At 48.6% G+C, this 21,534-nt stretch overlaps 2 protein-coding genes and 1 long non-coding RNA gene across 3 annotated transcripts; all 3 read right to left on the bottom strand.

Annotated features, from left to right (window-relative positions):
- Positions 1-1,767: 1,767 nt before the first annotated feature.
- LOC139829972 (uncharacterized) lies at positions 1,768-5,042 on the bottom strand. The gene is made up of 4 exons (XR_007869924.2): positions 4,968-5,042; positions 4,460-4,611; positions 3,350-3,481; positions 1,768-2,284 (listed from the first exon to the last, which is right to left on the bottom strand). It is a non-coding gene; the product is annotated as an uncharacterized lncRNA (long non-coding RNA).
- A 2-nt stretch (positions 5,043-5,044) lies between these two features.
- LOC139835973 (uncharacterized) lies at positions 5,045-5,902 on the bottom strand. The gene is made up of 3 exons (XM_071825933.1): positions 5,720-5,902; positions 5,432-5,646; positions 5,045-5,349 (listed from the first exon to the last, which is right to left on the bottom strand). Exons 1-3 carry the CDS (start codon positions 5,856-5,858, stop codon positions 5,338-5,340), a joined length of 366 nt encoding a protein of 121 aa, XP_071682034.1. The 5' UTR covers positions 5,859-5,902; the 3' UTR covers positions 5,045-5,337.
- Positions 5,903-10,793: 4,891 nt separating this feature from the next.
- LOC127331668 (uncharacterized) lies at positions 10,794-14,947 on the bottom strand. The gene is made up of 6 exons (XM_071825932.1): positions 14,747-14,947; positions 14,459-14,673; positions 13,994-14,376; positions 13,486-13,637; positions 12,376-12,507; positions 10,794-11,310 (listed from the first exon to the last, which is right to left on the bottom strand). The coding sequence occupies exons 1-3, from the start codon at positions 14,883-14,885 to the stop codon at positions 14,365-14,367; spliced, it is 366 nt and encodes a 121-aa protein (XP_071682033.1). The 5' UTR covers positions 14,886-14,947; the 3' UTR covers positions 10,794-11,310; positions 12,376-12,507; positions 13,486-13,637; positions 13,994-14,364.
- Between the last annotated feature and the right edge of the window lie 6,587 nt (positions 14,948-21,534).

The raw sequence follows: 21,534 nt of genomic DNA, 5'->3' as shown, positions 1-21,534 counted from the left end.
TGTAAAGGTGGTTTAAATAGGAAAAATTATTACAGAACTTTGAGCTGGCACTCACTTCACAGGACGAACTATCCCAACGGAAGATTCAAAACTTATAGCGCAAAACTACCACTTCGAGATTGCCGTGAAACTTATTTGATGGTTTCGTGATTGGGAGATTGACATCGGCTGGAGTCATCGTTTTTTAGTACCCGTAGAAGATCTGCGCGTATTTATATTAAGAGTCAGAAAGGGCGGAGCCAGTACAAAGGATGCCACCTGGTCCTAGTCACCACAGACGGTGCCGGACAACTCTTCTACCCCCACTTAGCAAGATTGTTTTCAAGAAATTAAGCACGTACTATGCAATCATATTTGTTATAGACTACTTTGAATTGGAAAAATAACTTTTCTTGAAATAGGATTATCAAACTGTTAGGTCACATGCTTAAAGTACATGTATATTGGTTGTTTCTGGAAAAAAATCTGAAAGATGATTTACTACCTATTGTCAGTGATTTACTACCTATTGCTAGTTTTCAGAAGGAAGGCACTCAAATCCGAGCATAGAAGTATTCACGGCACTTTTTTCTGATTATTAATAGGATCGTTCCTGTTGGTATACTACAATATGGTGGTATTAAGTTTTCTACTGTCATACAATGGTATCACGTGAAGGCAATTCTGACATAGGCCAACACAGCCAGCAGGGGTCACCGCTAAAGTAGGGAACCAATCAGAGCCCAGCAGTCCACCACCCACGGATTACCCATCGCCACCTAATCCCGACCGTCTATTCTTCCCCCATCCGACAGCTCAAAAGGATTACCCATTGGCATGTGATCTGAAGTGAGGTATGAGTTTCCTCCACACCCTCTCACTTGCTCTATATATATGAGGGTATTGTGAGTAAAGCCGCGTGCGAGGTTCGCGTGTGACTTGTGACTTTGGACTTTGGCGTGGTCGTGGTCGTGGGGGTCGGGGCGATTCTCCTCTCGCTCTCAGCTATGTCTCCCCTCTTTCTCTCTCTCTCGGGAAGGTTGCTTATTATTGTACTAAAAGTGGGCTGGAGATGAAGGTCTCATCTCTCCGCATCTGCCTCTTACAAGTGTGCCGAGATTTCTTCTTCCCTTTGGTTTTCTTGACTTTCTCCTTGTTAGCCTTTTTTCTTAACATCAAGTCTCTCCTCTATCTCATCTCTTGCCGAGCTCAACTCTGTTCGACTGAGTACTTTTTCTATTGAATTCTTAGTCCTGCGGAGGAGGCTGCCGGTGGTAACGCCCTAGTGTAGTCTTCATATCGACTCTAGCCTCCGGCAGTCCGGCGCCACCGAAAACAAACTTGGGGAGAAGTTCTTTGTCCAGCTCGCACCTATTAGCGTGAACCGCTACCCACGTACAGCTGAAACTGATCCATTCTTGTAGCAAAATATCACGAATTATTCTCTGAACCAAAGGCTTGCTTTACGTCCTATTCTAGATAGCTAGAAAATATGAAGGAATGATATGAAGGAAAAAACATTGATATGTTCAAAATAAAGCAAGCTTAAATTACTTTGCCAATTCGGTTCACCACCATATGTTTCTCCTGCCAAATCTGAGAATATTCTTTGCTAAGAAAGTACAAAAGGATATGTTTAGAATATTATCTGCATCGATTTTTTTTTGGGCATGGCTAGCTCTGTTTCTGGGACATCCCAAGCACACAGCAAAACAGTGAGTAACAAATTTGCACAGGTCGGCATATCTAAGCATTTAAGACTCAAACTCAACCATCATAACCAGCACGTCAAAGGTAAAGCCAGCAGATCCACGCACAGCATCAAATAAGTTCCAATTCTAGGACAAACACTGATGGTTAACTATTACAACAAAATATGGATTACATAAATTCTCTCAAATCTGAGATCTCAGGTGGCGCAGGCATGACCAAGGCAGCGGCATGCATAAAAATGGGTCTTCTTCTAGCTACCGACATGTGAGAATGGTGCACCAGGCTGTTGCTGCTACAGGTCTGCCAGCTTCTCTGCTAACCTAGATGTGCTCTTCGTGGTTATCCTTCAACAACTGATTTTTTTTAGGATGACCTGGTTACTTTACTTGCACATCCAGACCACAATTCGAGAAACAGAACAGGTACCTATTTTGATTCTCAAGCCAAAGTAAACAGCACGGATTTAAGGCTCATTTAACCTCAGCCTATACAGATTTGATTCTGTAGCCATGTGTGATATTTTCATTGTTACAAAGAGAGAAGAACCCCATCCTTGCTCCTGTTAGCGGCGCGGACTGGGTAGCGAAGCTTACTGCACGTGAAAATTTGTGTCAATGCAGCAATATGCATGGGAAAGATATGAATATGAGAGCAATCTAGCTACTCTTGAATGTGCTCTGTATTTGCATACTTAAAATAAGAGCATCAGCGTATGAATGAGAGTTAACGTACTCTTGAATGTATCCAGAATTTAGCCACTCCTAATTTGCAATCTAGCTAAACTACTGTGGTTAATTTAGCATACACCGAAGGGATAGTTGTCCCATTTAATTATCATATATGAAATGAGATTTCAATATACCATGTCCATCTATAAGATGATCATCAGCTACCGTTCATTAAGCATACACGTAAGCAGCACTCCCACTGTTCTCAGAAAAGATGAACATAAGCTCAAACTTAAGGTTACTAGAACAAAACACTCCAATCCAGCATAGTAAATTAGCAATGGTCAGATTCAAAAAAGCTCAGACCTTTCTCTGCAGCAATGGTTGCATGGCAGCCAAATATCACAAATTTATTGGAGAAGGAAACAGGAAGGCGTTCAAGGGGTTCTCAAATTTATTACATAAAAGAAAACCCTTCACAAAGGGTTTTCTCCTTAGCGTGATGACAAAGAGAATGACTAGAAGAGAACATTCCCATTTTGACATATTCAAAAGGTACAGACCTGGAGAGCTACAAGATAATACAAATTTTGCCACCATAAAATAGCACGTGAAATTCTTGGACGAGCTCATGAGCTGTTTGTTTACTAGATATAGATGAGCTAGCGTTAATTTGTCATACACTTAAACAGTAGTCCCATTTTCTTGCATTTGTTTACCAAAAGAGATTGCAGGTACCAAACAATATACAATAAGTTTGAGAAAGCTCCCAAGATGGTTCATTAAGCAAGCATACGCAGCAGCCTAAGCAGCTAGCAACCCCATTTCTTTACCAAGTACAAACAAGTCACAATGGAAGGTCGATCTTGAGGATCAATACCAAAACAAAATCCAGCACTTGAACTTCAGGTACACAAATCCGTTCCTAGCAGGCGTATACAGTACCAAATCAAGGTTTTAGAGAAGGGAAATAGAAAGAAAGCTGCAACCTTTTTTTTGGAGAGGAAGAGGAGGTGGAGCAGCGAGGCCGATGCCTAGGACTGTGGCCTTTTCATTGTTACAAAGAGAGAAGAACCCCATCCTTGCTCCCGTCAGCGGCGCGGGCTGGGTAGCGAAGCTCCCTGCACGTGAAAACTTGCGTCAATGCAGCAATACGCATGAGAAAGATAAGCAATCAGAATGTACTTAATAACTGATATGCCCTGTAATTGCATACTTAAAATGAGAGCATCAGTGTATGAATATGAGAGTTAAGGTACTCTTGAATGTATCCAGAATTTAGGCTAAACTACTATCGTTAATTTAGCATACACCAAAGGGAAAGTTGTCCCATTTAATTATTCATATATGAAAGGGGATTTTAATATACCATGTCCATCTATAAGAAGATCATCAGCTACCATTCATTAAGCATACACGTAAGCAGCACTCCCAGTGTTTTCAGAAAAGATCAACGTAAGCTCAAACTTAAGGTTACTGGAACAAAACACTCCAATCCAGCAAAGTAAATTAGCAATGGTCAGATTCAAACAAGCTCGGACCTTTCTCTGCAGCAATGATTGCATGGCAGCCAAAAATCACAAATTTATCGGAGAAGACAACAGGATGCACCTTAGCGTGATGGCAAAGAGAATGATTAGAAGAGAACATTCCCATTTTGACATATTCAAAAGCTACAAACCTGGAGAGCTACAAGAGAATACAAAATTTACCCACCACATAATAGCACGTGAAATTCTTAGACGAGATCATGAGCTGTTTGTTTACTAGATATAGATGAGCTAATGTTAATTTGTCACAGTTAAACAGCAGTCCCATTTTCTTCTATACAATAAGTTTGAGAAAGCTCCCAAGATGTTGTTATTACTCGTTTACCGGTAGATAGATGGTCCATTAAGCAAGCATGCAGGGGCCTAAGCAGCTAGCAACCCCATTCCTTTACCAAGTACAAACAAGATCACAATGGAAATTTGATCTTGAGGATCAATACCAAAGCAAAATCCAGCACTTGAACTTCAGGTACACAAGTCCGTTCCTAGCAGGCGTATACATTACTAAATCAAGGTTTTAGAGGATGGAAATAGGAAGAAAGCTGCAACCATTTTTGGAGAGGAAGAGGAGGCGAAGCAGCGAGGCCGATGCCTAGGATAGGGTGGGGACTGTCGAATCGTAGGAGGATGGCTCGCCCTGCGGCGCCATGATCGCCGTCGTGGTGAGCCGCATCCCCTCCAGCTAGCTTTCCTTGGCATGTCTAACATTGCTGACAATTAGTCTTCAGGAAAAAGCAGGACAGATATATGCATATAGATGGACAGAACTACTGGTACATGTCCTTGACATTCTCAGCCAATAGCAAGTGCAGACTGCAGAAAAGCAAATCCATTTTTGCACAAAACAACCATTGGATTGCTTAGCTTAGCAACTACAAAATAATAATTATCGCTCCATCAAGACAAGTCTGCCCAAAGTGTGGTAAATTTCAATTAGCTCATCGCCACCTCATACATACCTATCTAGCTACAAATACATACCTATCTAGCTACACATCACACATAGCATACAACAGACCAGAGCAAACTAGGGAGAAATCAAGTGATGAAACCATACCACAGATCATGCACAAGGCTGCAGATTTTGAACCGAAGCCTTCTCCAAGGAAGCCGAGACGGACAACGCAAGGGGCAATGGTTTGCCTCTGCCTTGGGCTGCTCGGCGATGAATTGTTTCTGAATTCAGATCGAACTGGGGCACATCCTCCTTCCAGCAGGCCAGTTCCTCTTCACCATGTCATGAGCGATACATACCAGAACAGAAAATTGCAGATGTCATTAGTAGTGCAGCAACACGTTGTTGGAGCAGAGCAGTTTTGTTTTGGGGAAGAAGTAGCATAGGAGGAAAAGGAGGAATAACTTAACGAGGAACTTGAAGAGGCCCTCCATGGCGGCAACTTTGGAGACGGACAGGATGAGGAACAGCTTCAATCCCTCAGCTGCACGGAATATTCTCTCAAACTAAATCCAATTGATACACAACTATTACACATCCATGCTTGAGAGAGAGAGAGAGAGGACCTTTAGGTTTGTGGGCGTCGTGGTGTATGGATCGATATGGGCGAGCTCCTCCTCCTGGTCGGCCATGTCCAGGACGCCGTAACCTTGTGCGTCCTCGTCGCTGTCCAGAAACGCCCAGCTGCAGCAGGTCCGGCGCGCGGCCTGTCCTTGGCTCTGTCGGCGCGCGCACACGAGAAGGAGCTGGGGAAGGCCGGCCTTGACCTCCTTTTCATTTTCTGCACGGCAGCGGCTTGAGCAAGACGAAATTGAGGTACTGGTGGCGGAGAGGAGATGGGATCGAAAGCTTACCGTGGCTGGTGAGCTCGACGCGGATGCCGTGAAGCAGATCCAGCGCCGTCTTCATCCTCTGCCGATGTGCTGGTGGTGTTGCTTTGTCGCCATGGCCCGCCGCGACTGGTGCATCTACAGCCGGGCGAGGGCCTCTCATTGCCCGGCTGGTGCGGCGTCCGGCGAGGGTCAGCACCGGGCGGTGGCCTTCGACGCCGGACCAGCAGCCGCTCCTCTAGGGTTTCGTGGAGGTAGGGCGGCGCGGGTCTTGGGGAGCAGGGGAAGGTGGTGTGGTAGATGAGGAGGGGCGGCGTGGTCGGCGGGGAGGAGGCGGCGGCGGCGGCGGCGGCGGCGGCGTGGGGAAGGAGGGAGAAAGGGGATCGCGCTATGGAAGGAGAGGAGGAGATTTCGTCTCGCGCTTCGTTTGACTCCCAAAGTTTTGAACGAAAACTCCCGCTTGCGCGCCAACCCGAATATTTTGGCGAGGGCCCTCAAATATTTTCGGGATAGGACTCGCGCCTTTGTTTAGCTTCAAAAGTTTCGTCCCAAAGCTCCCGCTCGGCGCCAATCTGAATATTTTTTGAAAAGCTCCCGCTCATGTTGGATTTCTGTAACCTTTCACGGGGTAAGGTCTACTATATTGCATGACATCCTAAATTCCATAGGTGGCTCTTCCGCAATACGGGATCTCGAAAAAAAACCATTGCTTCTCATTTCCTCTAACGATGTTGTTTTTCTATTCTGAAATCTTCATGAAAAGCAAACTTAGAGTAGGAGACATTTTACTATGACGATGCACTTAGAGCATCTCCACCGGCGTCCCTAAATAGGCGCCGGCAGAGCTTTCTCTATTTGGGGATGCTGCTCCCACACCGACGCCCCCAAACCGGCGGCCCCGATAGATTTTGAAAGTTAAAATCACATTTTTAAAACCATATTCATACTGAAGTCCAGGCCGTCGCCGTCGTCGGTGGATGCCCCCAAGGACCAGCTATCGTCCTCGTCGGCCTTCTCCTCCTTTGGCGTCGGCAGCTCCGATGGTCCGGCGAGGTCGACGAAGTTGGCGCCGTGGTCCCTCGCAGACCACACCGCCGCCTATCGTGGGTCCAGCGTAATATGCCGGTAGTCCTCGTCGACGGAGCGGGCGACCATGAAGTTTAGGCCGGGGAATTCCTCCTCGTCATCGTCACCACGGAGGGCCGCCTCCGCCTCCTTCTTCCACCATTGTTTCTTTTTCGCCGGTGGAAGTGGTGGTGAGGCCGCGACGCCCTCATCCTTGACGCGGTGGCCCGACCCCGTCGTCCGACGGGCCGGAGCAGAGGACGTGTGCCTCGCTTCGTCGCGGATGACGACGCCTCCGGAAGGAGGCCCGGGGCGCGGCCGAGCGCGTGCGGTCGCCCGCTGCGGATGATCCGGTTCGCGAGCTCCGGGTCGCCGCGGATGCGCTGGCGGAAGCAGTATTGACGCATCGTGGCATCGATGTCGCGGCCGTGCCACCAGGCACGGCGCCGACGGTGTTAAAGCGGCCCCTCGCGTGTCCGGACGCCCGTGCGAGCTCGACGGCGCGCTCATCTTCAAATCGACGTGCCCAAGTCGGGCTGCCGAGCACATTGGTCGGCAGGTTCCTCTCCGCCGGCGTCATCAGGCTCTGCCGTTCCCTGGCGAGGGCCCGCGTATGTGGTCCTGGCGGTGGCGACGGTGGCACCATGAAGCCGGCGGTTGAGACGTGCCAGCCGTGCGGCGATCAGACCGTGCGGCACGGGGACGCGATGCCGCATGCACAGCCGGCCTCGTCGAGGTTGAGCTGCAACGAGCGGAGCACGCCGCTGGCGCCGGCCTCGTCGTTGTGCGCCATCATCGGTGGGTGTGTGGGAGTTTTGTGCGGCGGTTGGTGTTGGACGGCGGCGGCTAGTGTTGGAAGGCGGGGAACAGAGAGTGGGTTTTAAGGGAGGCGGCAGACGCGCATCGAAGGCGTGTGGGTAAGGTAGGTGGAAGCCGTGTGGCCAGTCGTCGCCCTCGCCGCTTGGGTTTCCGCGCGGGAGGCCATTAACGCCGATGACCAACCTCCCCACTTCGTTTCTGATGCGAACCGCAGCGTCCTCTCGCTGACAAGGCGCCCACACCCGCAGGTGATGCCGCCACCGGCACATGCCATAGCCATGCGCTGCTTTCGTCGAGGTGTCATAAATTCAGGACACCGTCATGAGGGTGCACAATGTACAAGGCGAAGATCACAAACACGCCTCCAAGCTAAGTCGCACACTGAACTAGCCCCAACTATACTCAACCGCGGGGAAAAACACGATGGCTGGCATAGTCCGGCCAAGCCCAGATCTAGACGTCCACGACGCTAGGTCGGAGGCACCACGGCGGCCACACCATCCCAGCGTGTGAGCACCTGCACATACACGCCTAAGCTAGACGGAGGGGGAAAATACTGCAGCCGCAGGAGAAGCTGCAGTACAGAGCCGGGCCAGGCACCGTGTCCCCAATAGCTGGCAAGGACATCGCCCAACGATTCCGAACGCCGCCCGCAGCGACGAGAGGACTACCGGAGTCTGCGGGAAGAAACATACCGCCGACAACCTCGAAGACAGCGGTGAAAGGCCCGCATGGCCCAGAGCCAGCCCAAATGCAACCGGAGGAAGGCGGCGAAGGTGGCGCATCGGGCACGCAGCCGCGCACCCTGTGCCACCCTTAGATCCAGAGGATCCGGCCATGCCCTACCGAGCCCAGATCTGAGCCCACAAGCCCATATCGGGTCGAGCCGCCCGCCTAGAGCCACTGCCGGCTCGAGCAACGCCGGGAGATGCCGCAGCTGCATTCAGGCCTCCTGCCATTGGGGGAGGCAACGGCAGCGCCGACCGGCGCCGGCGTCAACGGGCCGCTCCGCCACGAGGAAGGGTGCCGCCCTGTCGGGCCCATTACTCACGCGGGAGGATAAAACCACCGCCGTCGGCACCGCCCGGGCTTTGCTCGGCGGCGGTGGAGGGGAGCTACATGGTGGGGAGGGCCGGAGGGGCAGGGGCGCTCCGGCCGCTCACGGGGGAGCGGCGGGAGCGAGGCTCCGGAGTTGGAGTAGTCGGCTTGATTGACCAGACTTATAGTGTAAACTCTCACTTCGCCTCCAACCCAACTCTTGTAGCAATTTAGCCTCTTTTGTAGTTGTTTACCTATTATAACATAAAAATAGCGAAGTGACATGGAATCACCACTTTTCGATGGAAAGGTAGGGCAAATGTCGAGAGGCCCGTTGAACTAGGGGACACATGAAATCACACGAGGATGGGTCGGAAACCATTCCCCTTACGTGCCATAATATATAGGTATGTAAAGGTGGTTTAAATAGGAAAAATTATTACGTAACTTTGAGCTGGCACTCACTTCACAGGACGAACTATCCCAACGGAAGATTCAAAACTTATAGCGCAAAACTACCACTTCGAGATTGCCGTGAAACTTATTTGATGGTTTCGTGATTGGGAGATTGACATCGGCTGGAGTCATCGTTTTTTAGTACCCGTAGAAGATCTGCGCGTATTTATATTAAGAGTCGAAAGGGCGGAGCCAGTACAAAGGATGCCACCTGGTCCTAGTCACCACAGACGGTGCCGGACAACTCTTCTACCCCCACTTAGCAAGATTGTTTTCAAGAAATTAAGCACGTACTATGCAATCATATTTGTTATAGACTACTTTGAATTGGAAAAATAACTTTTCTTGAAATAGGATTATCAAACTGTTAGGTCACATGCTTAAAGTACATGTATATTGGTTGTTTCTGGAAAAAAATCTGAAAGATGATTTACTACCTATTGTCGTTGATTTACTACCTATTGCTAGTTTTCAGAAGGAAGGCACTCAAATCCGAGCATAGAAGTATTCACGGCACTTTTTTCTGATTATTAATAGGATCGTTCCTGTTGGTATACTACAATATGGTGGTATTAAGTTTTCTACTGTCATACAATGGTATCACGTGAAGGCAATTCTGACATAGGCCAACACAGCCAGCAGGGGTCACCGCTAAAGTAGGGAACCAATCAGAGCCCAGCAGTCCACCACCCACGGATTACCCATCGCCACCTAATCCCGACCGTCTATTCTTCCCCCATCCGACAGCTCAAAAGGATTACCCATTGGCATGTGATCTGAAGTGAGGTATGAGTTTCCTCCACACCCTCTCACTTGCTCTATATATATGAGGGTATTGTGAGTAAAGCCGCGTGCGAGGTTCGCGTGTGACTTGTGACTTTGGACTTTGGCGTGGTCGTGGTCGTGGGGGTCGGGGCGATTCTCCTCTCGCTCTCAGCTATGTCTCCCCTCTTTCTCTCTCTCTCGGGAAGGTTGCTTATTATTGTACTAAAAGTGGGCTGGAGATGAAGGTCTCATCTCTCCGCATCTGCCTCTTACAAGTGTGCCGAGATTTCTTCTTCCCTTTGGTTTTCTTGACTTTCTCCTTGTTAGCCTTTTTTCTTAACATCAAGTCTCTCCTCTATCTCATCTCTTGCCGAGCTCAACTCTGTTCGACTGAGTACTTTTTCTATTGAATTCTTAGTCCTGCGGAGGAGGCTGCCGGTGGTAACGCCCTAGTGTAGTCTTCATATCGACTCTAGCCTCCGGCAGTCCGGCGCCACCGAAAACAAACTTGGGGAGAAGTTCTTTGTCCAGCTCGCACCTATTAGCGTGAACCGCTACCCACGTACAGCTGAAACTGATCCATTCTTGTAGCAAAATATCACGAATTATTCTCTGAACCAAAGGCTTGCTTTACGTCCTATTCTAGATAGCTAGAAAATATGAAGGAATGATATGAAGGAAAAAACATTGATATGTTCAAAATAAAGCAAGCTTAAATTACTTTGCCAATTCGGTTCACCACCATATGTTTCTCCTGCCAAATCTGAGAATATTCTTTGCTAAGAAAGTACAAAAGGATATGTTTAGAATATTATCTGCATCGATTTTTTTTTGGGCATGGCTAGCTCTGTTTCTGGGACATCCCAAGCACACAGCAAAACAGTGAGTAACAAATTTGCACAGGTCGGCATATCTAAGCATTTAAGACTCAAACTCAACCATCATAACCAGCACGTCAAAGGTAAAGCCAGCAGATCCACGCACAGCATCAAATAAGTTCCAATTCTAGGACAAACACTGATGGTTAACTATTACAACAAAATATGGATTACATAAATTCTCTCAAATCTGAGATCTCAGGTGGCGCAGGCATGACCAAGGCAGCGGCATGCATAAAAATGGGTCTTCTTCTAGCTACCGACATGTGAGAATGGTGCACCAGGCTGTTGCTGCTACAGGTCTGCCAGCTTCTCTGCTAACCTAGATGTGCTCTTCGTGGTTATCCTTCAACAACTGATTTTTTTTAGGATGACCTGGTTACTTTACTTGCACATCCAGACCACAATTCGAGAAACAGAACAGGTACCTATTTTGATTCTCAAGCCAAAGTAAACAGCACGGATTTAAGGCTCATTTAACCTCAGCCTATACAGATTTGATTCTGTAGCCATGTGTGATATTTTCATTGTTACAAAGAGAGAAGAACCCCATCCTTGCTCCTGTTAGCGGCGCGGACTGGGTAGCGAAGCTTACTGCACGTGAAAATTTGTGTCAATGCAGCAATATGCATGGGAAAGATATGAATATGAGAGCAATCTAGCTACTCTTGAATGTGCTCTGTATTTGCATACTTAAAATAAGAGCATCAGCGTATGAATGAGAGTTAACGTACTCTTGAATGTATCCAGAATTTAGCCACTCCTAATTTGCAATCTAGCTAAACTACTGTGGTTAATTTAGCATACACCGAAGGGATAGTTGTCCCATTTAATTATCATATATGAAATGAGATTTCAATATACCATGTCCATCTATAAGATGATCATCAGCTACCGTTCATTAAGCATACACGTAAGCAGCACTCCCATTGTTCTCAGAAAAGATGAACATAAGCTCAAACTTAAGGTTACTAGAACAAAACACTCCAATCCAGCATAGTAAATTAGCAATGGTCAGATTCAAAAAAGCTCAGACCTTTCTCTGCAGCAATGGTTGCATGGCAGCCAAATATCACAAATTTATTGGAGAAGGAAACAGGAAGGCGTTCAAGGGGTTCTCAAATTTATTACATAAAAGAAAACCCTTCACAAAGGGTTTTCTCCTTAGCGTGATGACAAAGAGAATGACTAGAAGAGAACATTCCCATTTTGACATATTCAAAAGGTACAGACCTGGAGAGCTACAAGATAATACAAATTTTGCCACCATAAAATAGCACGTGAAATTCTTGGACGAGCTCATGAGCTGTTTGTTTACTAGATATAGATGAGCTAGCGTTAATTTGTCATACACTTAAACAGTAGTCCCATTTTCTTGCATTTGTTTACCAAAAGAGATTGCAGGTACCAAACAATATACAATAAGTTTGAGAAAGCTCCCAAGATGGTTCATTAAGCAAGCATACGCAGCAGCCTAAGCAGCTAGCAACCCCATTTCTTTACCAAGTACAAACAAGTCACAATGGAAGGTCGATCTTGAGGATCAATACCAAAACAAAATCCAGCACTTGAACTTCAGGTACACAAATCCGTTCCTAGCAGGCGTATACAGTACCAAATCAAGGTTTTAGAGAAGGGAAATAGAAAGAAAGCTGCAACCTTTTTTTTGGAGAGGAAGAGGAGGTGGAGCAGCGAGGCCGATGCCTAGGACTGTGGCCTTTTCATTGTTACAAAGAGAGAAGAACCCCATCCTTGCTCCCGTCAGCGGCGCGGGCTGGGTAGCGAAGCTCCCTGCACGTGAAAACTTGCGTCAATGCAGCAATACGCATGAGAAAGATAAGCAATCAGAATGTACTTAATAACTGATATGCCCTGTAATTGCATACTTAAAATGAGAGCATCAGTGTATGAATATGAGAGTTAAGGTACTCTTGAATGTATCCAGAATTTAGGCTAAACTACTATCGTTAATTTAGCATACACCAAAGGGAAAGTTGTCCCATTTAATTATTCATATATGAAAGGGGATTTTAATATACCATGTCCATCTATAAGAAGATCATCAGCTACCATTCATTAAGCATACACGTAAGCAGCACTCCCAGTGTTTTCAGAAAAGATCAACGTAAGCTCAAACTTAAGGTTACTGGAACAAAACACTCCAATCCAGCAAAGTAAATTAGCAATGGTCAGATTCAAACAAGCTCGGACCTTTCTCTGCAGCAATGATTGCATGGCAGCCAAAAATCACAAATTTATCGGAGAAGACAACAGGATGCACCTTAGCGTGATGGCAAAGAGAATGATTAGAAGAGAACATTCCCATTTTGACATATTCAAAAGCTACAAACCTGGAGAGCTACAAGAGAATACAAAATTTACCCACCACATAATAGCACGTGAAATTCTTAGACGAGATCATGAGCTGTTTGTTTACTAGATATAGATGAGCTAATGTTAATTTGTCACAGTTAAACAGCAGTCCCATTTTCTTCTATACAATAAGTTTGAGAAAGCTCCCAAGATGTTGTTATTACTCGTTTACCGGTAGATAGATGGTCCATTAAGCAAGCATGCAGGGGCCTAAGCAGCTAGCAACCCCATTCCTTTACCAAGTACAAACAAGATCACAATGGAAATTTGATCTTGAGGATCAATACCAAAGCAAAATCCAGCACTTGAACTTCAGGTACACAAGTCCGTTCCTAGCAGGCGTATACATTACTAAATCAAGGTTTTAGAGGATGGAAATAGGAAGAAAGCTGCAACCATTTTTGGAGAGGAAGAGGAGGCGAAGCAGCGAGGCCGATGCCTAGGATAGGGTGGGGACTGTCGAATCGTAGGAGGATGGCTCGCCCTGCGGCGCCATGATCGCCGTCGTGGTGAGCCGCATCCCCTCCAGCTAGCTTTCCTTGGCATGTCTAACATTGCTGACAATTAGTCTTCAGGAAAAAGCAGGACAGATATATGCATATAGATGGACAGAACTACTGGTACATGTCCTTGACATTCTCAGCCAATAGCAAGTGCAGACTGCAGAAAAGCAAATCCATTTTTGCACAAAACAACCATTGGATTGCTTAGCTTAGCAACTACAAAATAATAATTATCGCTCCATCAAGACAAGTCTGCCCAAAGTGTGGTAAATTTCAATTAGCTCATCGCCACCTCATACATACCTATCTAGCTACAAATACATACCTATCTAGCTACACATCACACATAGCATACAACAGACCAGAGCAAACTAGGGAGAAATCAAGTGATGAAACCATACCACAGATCATGCACAAGGCTGCAGATTTTGAACCGAAGCCTTCTCCAAGGAAGCCGAGACGGACAACGCAAGGGGGCAATGGTTTGCCTCTGCCTTGGGCTGCTCGGCGATGAATTGTTTCTGAATTCAGATCGAACTGGGGCACATCCTCCTTCCAGCAGGCCAGTTCCTCTTCACCATGTCATGAGCGATACATACCAGAACAGAAAATTGCAGATGTCATTAGTAGTGCAGCAACACGTTGTTGGAGCAGAGCAGTTTTGTTTTGGGGAAGAAGTAGCATAGGAGGAAAAGGAGGAATAACTTAACGAGGAACTTGAAGAGGCCCTCCATGGCGGCAACTTTGGAGACGGACAGGATGAGGAACAGCTTCAATCCCTCAGCTGCACGGAATATTCTCTCAAACTAAATCCAATTGATACACAACTATTACACATCCATGCTTGAGAGAGAGAGAGAGAGGACCTTTAGGTTTGTGGGCGTCGTGGTGTATGGATCGATATGGGCGAGCTCCTCCTCCTGGTCGGCCATGTCCAGGACGCCGTAACCTTGTGCGTCCTCGTCGCTGTCCAGAAACGCCCAGCTGCAGCAGGTCCGGCGCGCGGCCTGTCCTTGGCTCTGTCGGCGCGCGCACACGAGAAGGAGCTGGGGAAGGCCGGCCTTGACCTCCTTTTCATTTTCTGCACGGCAGCGGCTTGAGCAAGACGAAATTGAGGTACTGGTGGCGGAGAGGAGATGGGATCGAAAGCTTACCGTGGCTGGTGAGCTCGACGCGGATGCCGTGAAGCAGATCCAGCGCCGTCTTCATCCTCTGCCGATGTGCTGGTGGTGTTGCTTTGTCGCCATGGCCCGCCGCGACTGGTGCATCTACAGCCGGGCGAGGGCCTCTCATTGCCCGGCTGGTGCGGCGTCCGGCGAGGGTCAGCACCGGGCGGTGGCCTTCGACGCCGGACCAGCAGCCGCTCCTCTAGGGTTTCGCGGAGGTAGGGCGGCGCGGGTCTTGGGGAGCAGGGGAAGGTGGTGTGGTAGATGAGGAGGGGCGGCGTGGTCGGCGGGGAGGAGGCGGCGGCGGCGGCGGCGGCGGCGGCGTGGGGAAGGAGGGAGAAAGGGGATCGCGCTATGGAAGGAGAGGAGGAGATTTCGTCTCGCGCTTCGTTTGACTCCCAAAGTTTTGAACGAAAACTCCCGCTTGCGCGCCAACCCGAATATTTTGGCGAGGGCCCTCAAATATTTTCGGGATAGGACTCGCGCCTTTGTTTAGCTTCAAAAGTTTCGTCCCAAAGCTCCCGCTCGGCGCCAATCTGAATATTTTTTGAAAAGCTCCCGCTCATGTTGGATTTCTGTAACCTTTCACGGGGTAAGGTCTACTATATTGCATGACATCCTAAATTCCATAGGTGGCTCTTCCGCAATACGGGATCTCGAAAAAAACCATTGCTTCTCATTTCCTCTAACGATGTTGTTTTTCTATTCTGAAATCTTCATGAAAAGCAAACTTAGAGTAGGAGACATTTTACTATGACGATGCACTTAGAGCATCTCCACCGGCGTCCCTAAATAGGCGCCGGCAGAGCTTTCTCTATTTGGGGATGCTGCTCCCACACCGACGCCCCCAAACCGGCGGCCCCGATAGATTTTGAAAGTTAAAATCACATTTTTAAAACCATATTCATACTGAAGTCCAGGCCGTCGCCGTCGTCGGTGGATGCCCCCAAGGACCAGCTATCGTCCTCGTCGGCCTTCTCCTCCTTTGGCGTCGGCAGCTCCGATGGTCCGGCGAGGTCGACGAAGTTGGCGCCGTGGTCCCTCGCAGACCACACCGCCGCCTATCGTGGGTCCAGCGTAATATGCCGGTAGTCCTCGTCGACGGAGCGGGCGACCATGAAGTTTAGGCCGGGGAATTCCTCCTCGTCATCGTCACCACGGAGGGCCGCCTCCGCCTCCTTCTTCCACCATTGTTTCTTTTTCGCCGGTGGAAGTGGTGGTGAGGCCGCGACGCCCTCATCCTTGACGCGGTGGCCCGACCCCGTCGTCCGACGGGCCGGAGCAGAGGACGTGTGCCTCGCTTCGTCGCGGATGACGACGCCTCCGGAAGGAGGCCCGGGGCGCGGCCGAGCGCGTGCGGTCGCCCGCTGCGGATGATCCGGTTCGCGAGCTCCGGGTCGCCGCGGATGCGCTGGCGGAAGCAGTATTGACGCATCGTGGCATCGATGTCGCGGCCGTGCCACCAGGCACGGCGCCGACGGTGTTAAAGCGGCCCCTCGCGTGTCCGGACGCCCGTGCGAGCTCGACGGCGCGCTCATCTTCAAATCGACGTGCCCAAGTCGGGCTGCCGAGCACATTGGTCGGCAGGTTCCTCTCCGCCGGCGTCATCAGGCTCTGCCGTTCCCTGGCGAGGGCCCGCGTATGTGGTCCTGGCGGTGGCGACGGTGGCACCATGAAGCCGGCGGTTGAGACGTGCCAGCCGTGCGGCAGTCTGTACTGTACTGGCACGGGGGACGCGATGCCAGTACAGTACAGCGGCCTCGTCGAGGTTGAGCTGCAACGAGCGGAGCACGCCGCTGGCGCCGGCCTCGTCGTTGTGCGCCATCATCGGTGGGTGTGTGGGAGTTTTGTGCGGCGGTTGGTGTTGGACGGCGGCGGCTAGTGTTGGAAGGCGGGGAACAGAGAGTGGGTTTTAAGGGAGGCGGCAGACGCGCATCGAAGGCGTGTGGGTAAGGTAGGTGGAAGCCGTGTGGCCAGTCGTCGCCCTCGCCGCTTGGGTTTCCGCGCGGGAGGCCATTAACGCCGATGACCAACCTCCCCACTTCGTTTCTGATGCGAACCGCAGCGTCCTCTCGCTGACAAGGCGCCCACACCCGCAGGTGATGCCGCCACCGGCACATGCCATAGCCATGCGCTGCTTTCGTCGAGGTGTCATAAATTCAGGACACCGTCATGAGGGTGCACAACAGACAAGGCGAAGATCACAAACACGCCTCCAAGCTAAGTCGCACACTGAACTAGCCCCAACTATACTCAACCGCGGGGAAAAACACGATGGCTGGCATAGTCCGGCCAAGCCCAGATCTAGACGTCCACGACGCTAGGTCGGAGGCACCACGGCGGCCACACCATCCCAGCGTGTGAGCACCTGCACATACACGCCTAAGCTAGACGGAGGGGGAAAATACTGCAGCCGCAGGAGAAGCTGCAGTACAGAGCCGGCCCAGGGACCGTGTCCCCAATAGCTGGCAAGGACATCGCCCAACGATTCCGAAACGCCGCCCCGCAGCGACAGAGGACTACCGGAGTCTGCGGAAGAAACATACCGCCGACAACCTCGAAGACAGCCAGTGAAAGGCCCGCATGGCCCAGAGCCAACCCAAATGCAACCGGCGGAAGGCGGCGAAGGTGGCGCATCGGGCACGCAGCCGCGCACCCCAGGCCACCCTTAGATCCAGAGGATCCGGCCATGCCCTACCGAGCCCAGATCTGAGCCCACAAGCCCATATCGGGTCGAGCCGCCCGCCTAGAGCCACTGCCGGCTCGAGCAACGCCGGGAGATGCCGCAGCTGCATTCAGGCCTCCTGCCATTGGGGGAGGCAACGGCAGCGCCGACCGGCGCCGGCGTCAACGGGCCGCTCCGCCACGAGGAAGGGTGCCGCCCTGTCGGGCCCATTACTCACGCGGGAGGATAAAACCACCGCCGTCGGCACCGCCCGGGCTTTGCTCGGCGGCGGTGGAGGGGAGCTACATGGTGGGGAGGGCCGGAGGGGCAGGGGCGCTCCGGCCGCTCACGGGGGAGCGGCGGGAGCGAGGCTCCGGAGTTGGAGTAGTCGGCTTGATTGACCAGACTTATAGTGTAAACTCTCACTTCGCCTCCAACCCAACTCTTGTAGCAATTTAGCCTCTTTTGTAGTTGTTTACCTATTATAACATAAAAATAGCGAAGTGACATGGAATCACCACTTTTCGATGGAAAGGTAGGGCAAATGTCGAGAGGCCCGTTGAACTAGGGGACACATGAAATCACACGAGGATGGGTCGGAAACCATTCCCCTTACGTGCCATAATATATAGGTATGTAAAGGTGGTTTAAATAGGAAAAATTATTACAGAACTTTGAGCTGGCACTCACTTCACAGGACGAACTATCCCAACGGAAGATTCAAAACTTATAGCGCAAAACTACCACTTCGAGATTGCCGTGAAACTTATTTGATGGTTTCGTGATTGGGAGATTGACATCGGCTGGAGTCATCGTTTTTTAGTACCCGTAGAAGATCTGCGCGTATTTATATTAAGAGTCAGAAAGGGCGGAGCCAGTACAAAGGATGCCACCTGGTCCTAGTCACCACAGACGGTGCCGGACAACTCTTCTACCCCCACTTAGCAAGATTGTTTTCAAGAAATTAAGCACGTACTATGCAATCATATTTGTTATAGACTACTTTGAATTGGAAAAATAACTTTTCTTGAAATAGGATTATCAAACTGTTAGGTCACATGCTTAAAGTACATGTATATTGGTTGTTTCTGGAAAAAATCTGAAAGATGATTTACTACCTATTGTCAGTGATTTACTACCTATTGCTAGTTTTCAGAAGGAAGGCACTCAAATCCGAGCATAGAAGTATTCACGGCACTTTTTTCTGATTATTAATAGGATCGTTCCTGTTGGTATACTACAATATGGTGGTATTAAGTTTTCTACTGTCATACAATGGTATCACGTGAAGGCAATTCTGACATAGGCCAACACAGCCAGCAGGGGTCACCGCTAAAGTAGGGAACCAATCAGAGCCCAGCAGTCCACCACCCACGGATTACCCATCGCCACCTAATCCCGACCGTCTATTCTTCCCCCATCCGACAGCTCAAAAGGATTACCCATTGGCATGTGATCTGAAGTGAGGTATGAGTTTCCTCCACACCCTCTCACTTGCTCTATATATATGAGGGTATTGTGAGTAAAGCCGCGTGCGAGGTTCGCGTGTGACTTGTGACTTTGGACTTTGGCGTGGTCGTGGTCGTGGGGGTCGGGGCGATTCTCCTCTCGCTCTCAGCTATGTCTCCCCTCTTTCTCTCTCTCTCGGGAAGGTTGCTTATTATTGTACTAAAAGTGGGCTGGAGATGAAGGTCTCATCTCTCCGCATCTGCCTCTTACAAGTGTGCCGAGATTTCTTCTTCCCTTTGGTTTTCTTGACTTTCTCCTTGTTAGCCTTTTTTCTTAACATCAAGTCTCTCCTCTATCTCATCTCTTGCCGAGCTCAACTCTGTTCGACTGAGTACTTTTTCTATTGAATTCTTAGTCCTGCGGAGGAGGCTGCCGGTGGTAACGCCCTAGTGTAGTCTTCATATCGACTCTAGCCTCCGGCAGTCCGGCGCCACCGAAAACAAACTTGGGGAGAAGTTCTTTGTCCAGCTCGCACCTATTAGCGTGAACCGCTACCCACGTACAGCTGAAACTGATCCATTCTTGTAGCAAAATATCACGAATTATTCTCTGAACCAAAGGCTTGCTTTACGTCCTATTCTAGATAGCTAGAAAATATGAAGGAATGATATGAAGGAAAAAACATTGATATGTTCAAAATAAAGCAAGCTTAAATTACTTTGCCAATTCGGTTCACCACCATATGTTTCTCCTGCCAAATCTGAGAATATTCTTTGCTAAGAAAGTACAAAAGGATATGTTTAGAATATTATCTGCATCGATTTTTTGGGCATGGCTAGCTCTGTTTCTGGGACATCCCAAGCACACAGCAAAACAGTGAGTAACAAATTTGCACAGGTCGGCATATCTAAGCATTTAAGACTCAAACTCAACCATCATAACCAGCACGTCAAAGGTAAAGCCAGCAGATCCACGCACAGCATCAAATAAGTTCCAATTCTAGGACAAACACTGATGGTTAACTATTACAACAAAATATGGATTACATAAATTCTCTCAAATCTGAGATCTCAGGTGGCGCAGGCATGACCAAGGCAGCGGCATGCATAAAAATGGGTCTTCTTCTAGCTACCGACATGTGAGAATGGTGCACCAGGCTGTTGCTGCTACAGGTCTGCCAGCTTCTCTGCTAACCTAGATGTGCTCTTCGTGGTTATCCTTCAACAACTGATTTTTTTTAGGATGACCTGGTTACTTTACTTGCACATCCAGACCACAATTCGAGAAACAGAACAGGTACCTATTTTGATTCTCAAGCCAAAGTAAACAGCACGGATTTAAGGCTCATTTAACCTCAGCCTATACAGATTTGATTCTGTAGCCATGTGTGATATTTTCATTGTTACAAAGAGAGAAGAACCCCATCCTTGCTCCTGTTAGCGGCGCGGACTGGGTAGCGAAGCTTACTGCACGTGAAAATTTGTGTCAATGCAGCAATATGCATGGGAAAGATATGAATATGAGAGCAATCTAGCTACTCTTGAATGTGCTCTGTATTTGCATACTTAAAATAAGAGCATCAGCGTATGAATGAGAGTTAACGTACTCTTGAATGTATCCAGAATTTAGCCACTCCTAATTTGCAATCTAGCTAAACTACTGTGGTTAATTTAGCATACACCGAAGGGATAGTTGTCCCATTTAATTATCATATATGAAATGAGATTTCAATATACCATGTCCATCTATAAGATGATCATCAGCTACCGTTCATTAAGCATACACGTAAGCAGCACTCCCATTGTTCTCAGAAAAGATGAACATAAGCTCAAACTTAAGGTTACTAGAACAAAACACTCCAATCCAGCATAGTAAATTAGCAATGGTCAGATTCAAAAAAGCTCAGACCTTTCTCTGCAGCAATGGTTGCATGGCAGCCAAATATCACAAATTTATTGGAGAAGGAAACAGGAAGGCGTTCAAGGGGTTCTCAAATTTATTACATAAAAGAAAACCCTTCACAAAGGGTTTTCTCCTTAGCGTGATGACAAAGAGAATGACTAGAAGAGAACATTCCCATTTTGACATATTCAAAAGGTACAGACCTGGAGAGCTACAAGATAATACAAATTTTGCCACCATAAAATAGCACGTGAAATTCTTGGACGAGCTCATGAGCTGTTTGTTTACTAGATATAGATGAGCTAGCGTTAATTTGTCATACACTTAAACAGTAGTCCCATTTTCTTGCATTTGTTTACCAAAAGAGATTGCAGGTACCAAACAATATACAATAAGTTTGAGAAAGCTCCCAAGATGGTTCATTAAGCAAGCATACGCAGCAGCCTAAGCAGCTAGCAACCCCATTTCTTTACCAAGTACAAACAAGTCACAATGGAAGGTCGATCTTGAGGATCAATACCAAAACAAAATCCAGCACTTGAACTTCAGGTACACAAATCCGTTCCTAGCAGGCGTATACAGTACCAAATCAAGGTTTTAGAGAAGGGAAATAGAAAGAAAGCTGCAACCTTTTTTTTGGAGAGGAAGAGGAGGTGGAGCAGCGAGGCCGATGCCTAGGACTGTGGCCTTTTCATTGTTACAAAGAGAGAAGAACCCCATCCTTGCTCCCGTCAGCGGCGCGGGCTGGGTAGCGAAGCTC

This window comes from Lolium perenne, chromosome 2, assembly GCF_019359855.2.
Source record: "Lolium perenne isolate Kyuss_39 chromosome 2, Kyuss_2.0, whole genome shotgun sequence".
In the NCBI taxonomy this organism is placed as follows: Eukaryota; Viridiplantae; Streptophyta; class Magnoliopsida; order Poales; family Poaceae; genus Lolium; species Lolium perenne.
The sequence above is the reverse complement of the archived record's forward strand: the minus strand, read 5'-3'. Positions and strand labels throughout refer to the sequence as shown.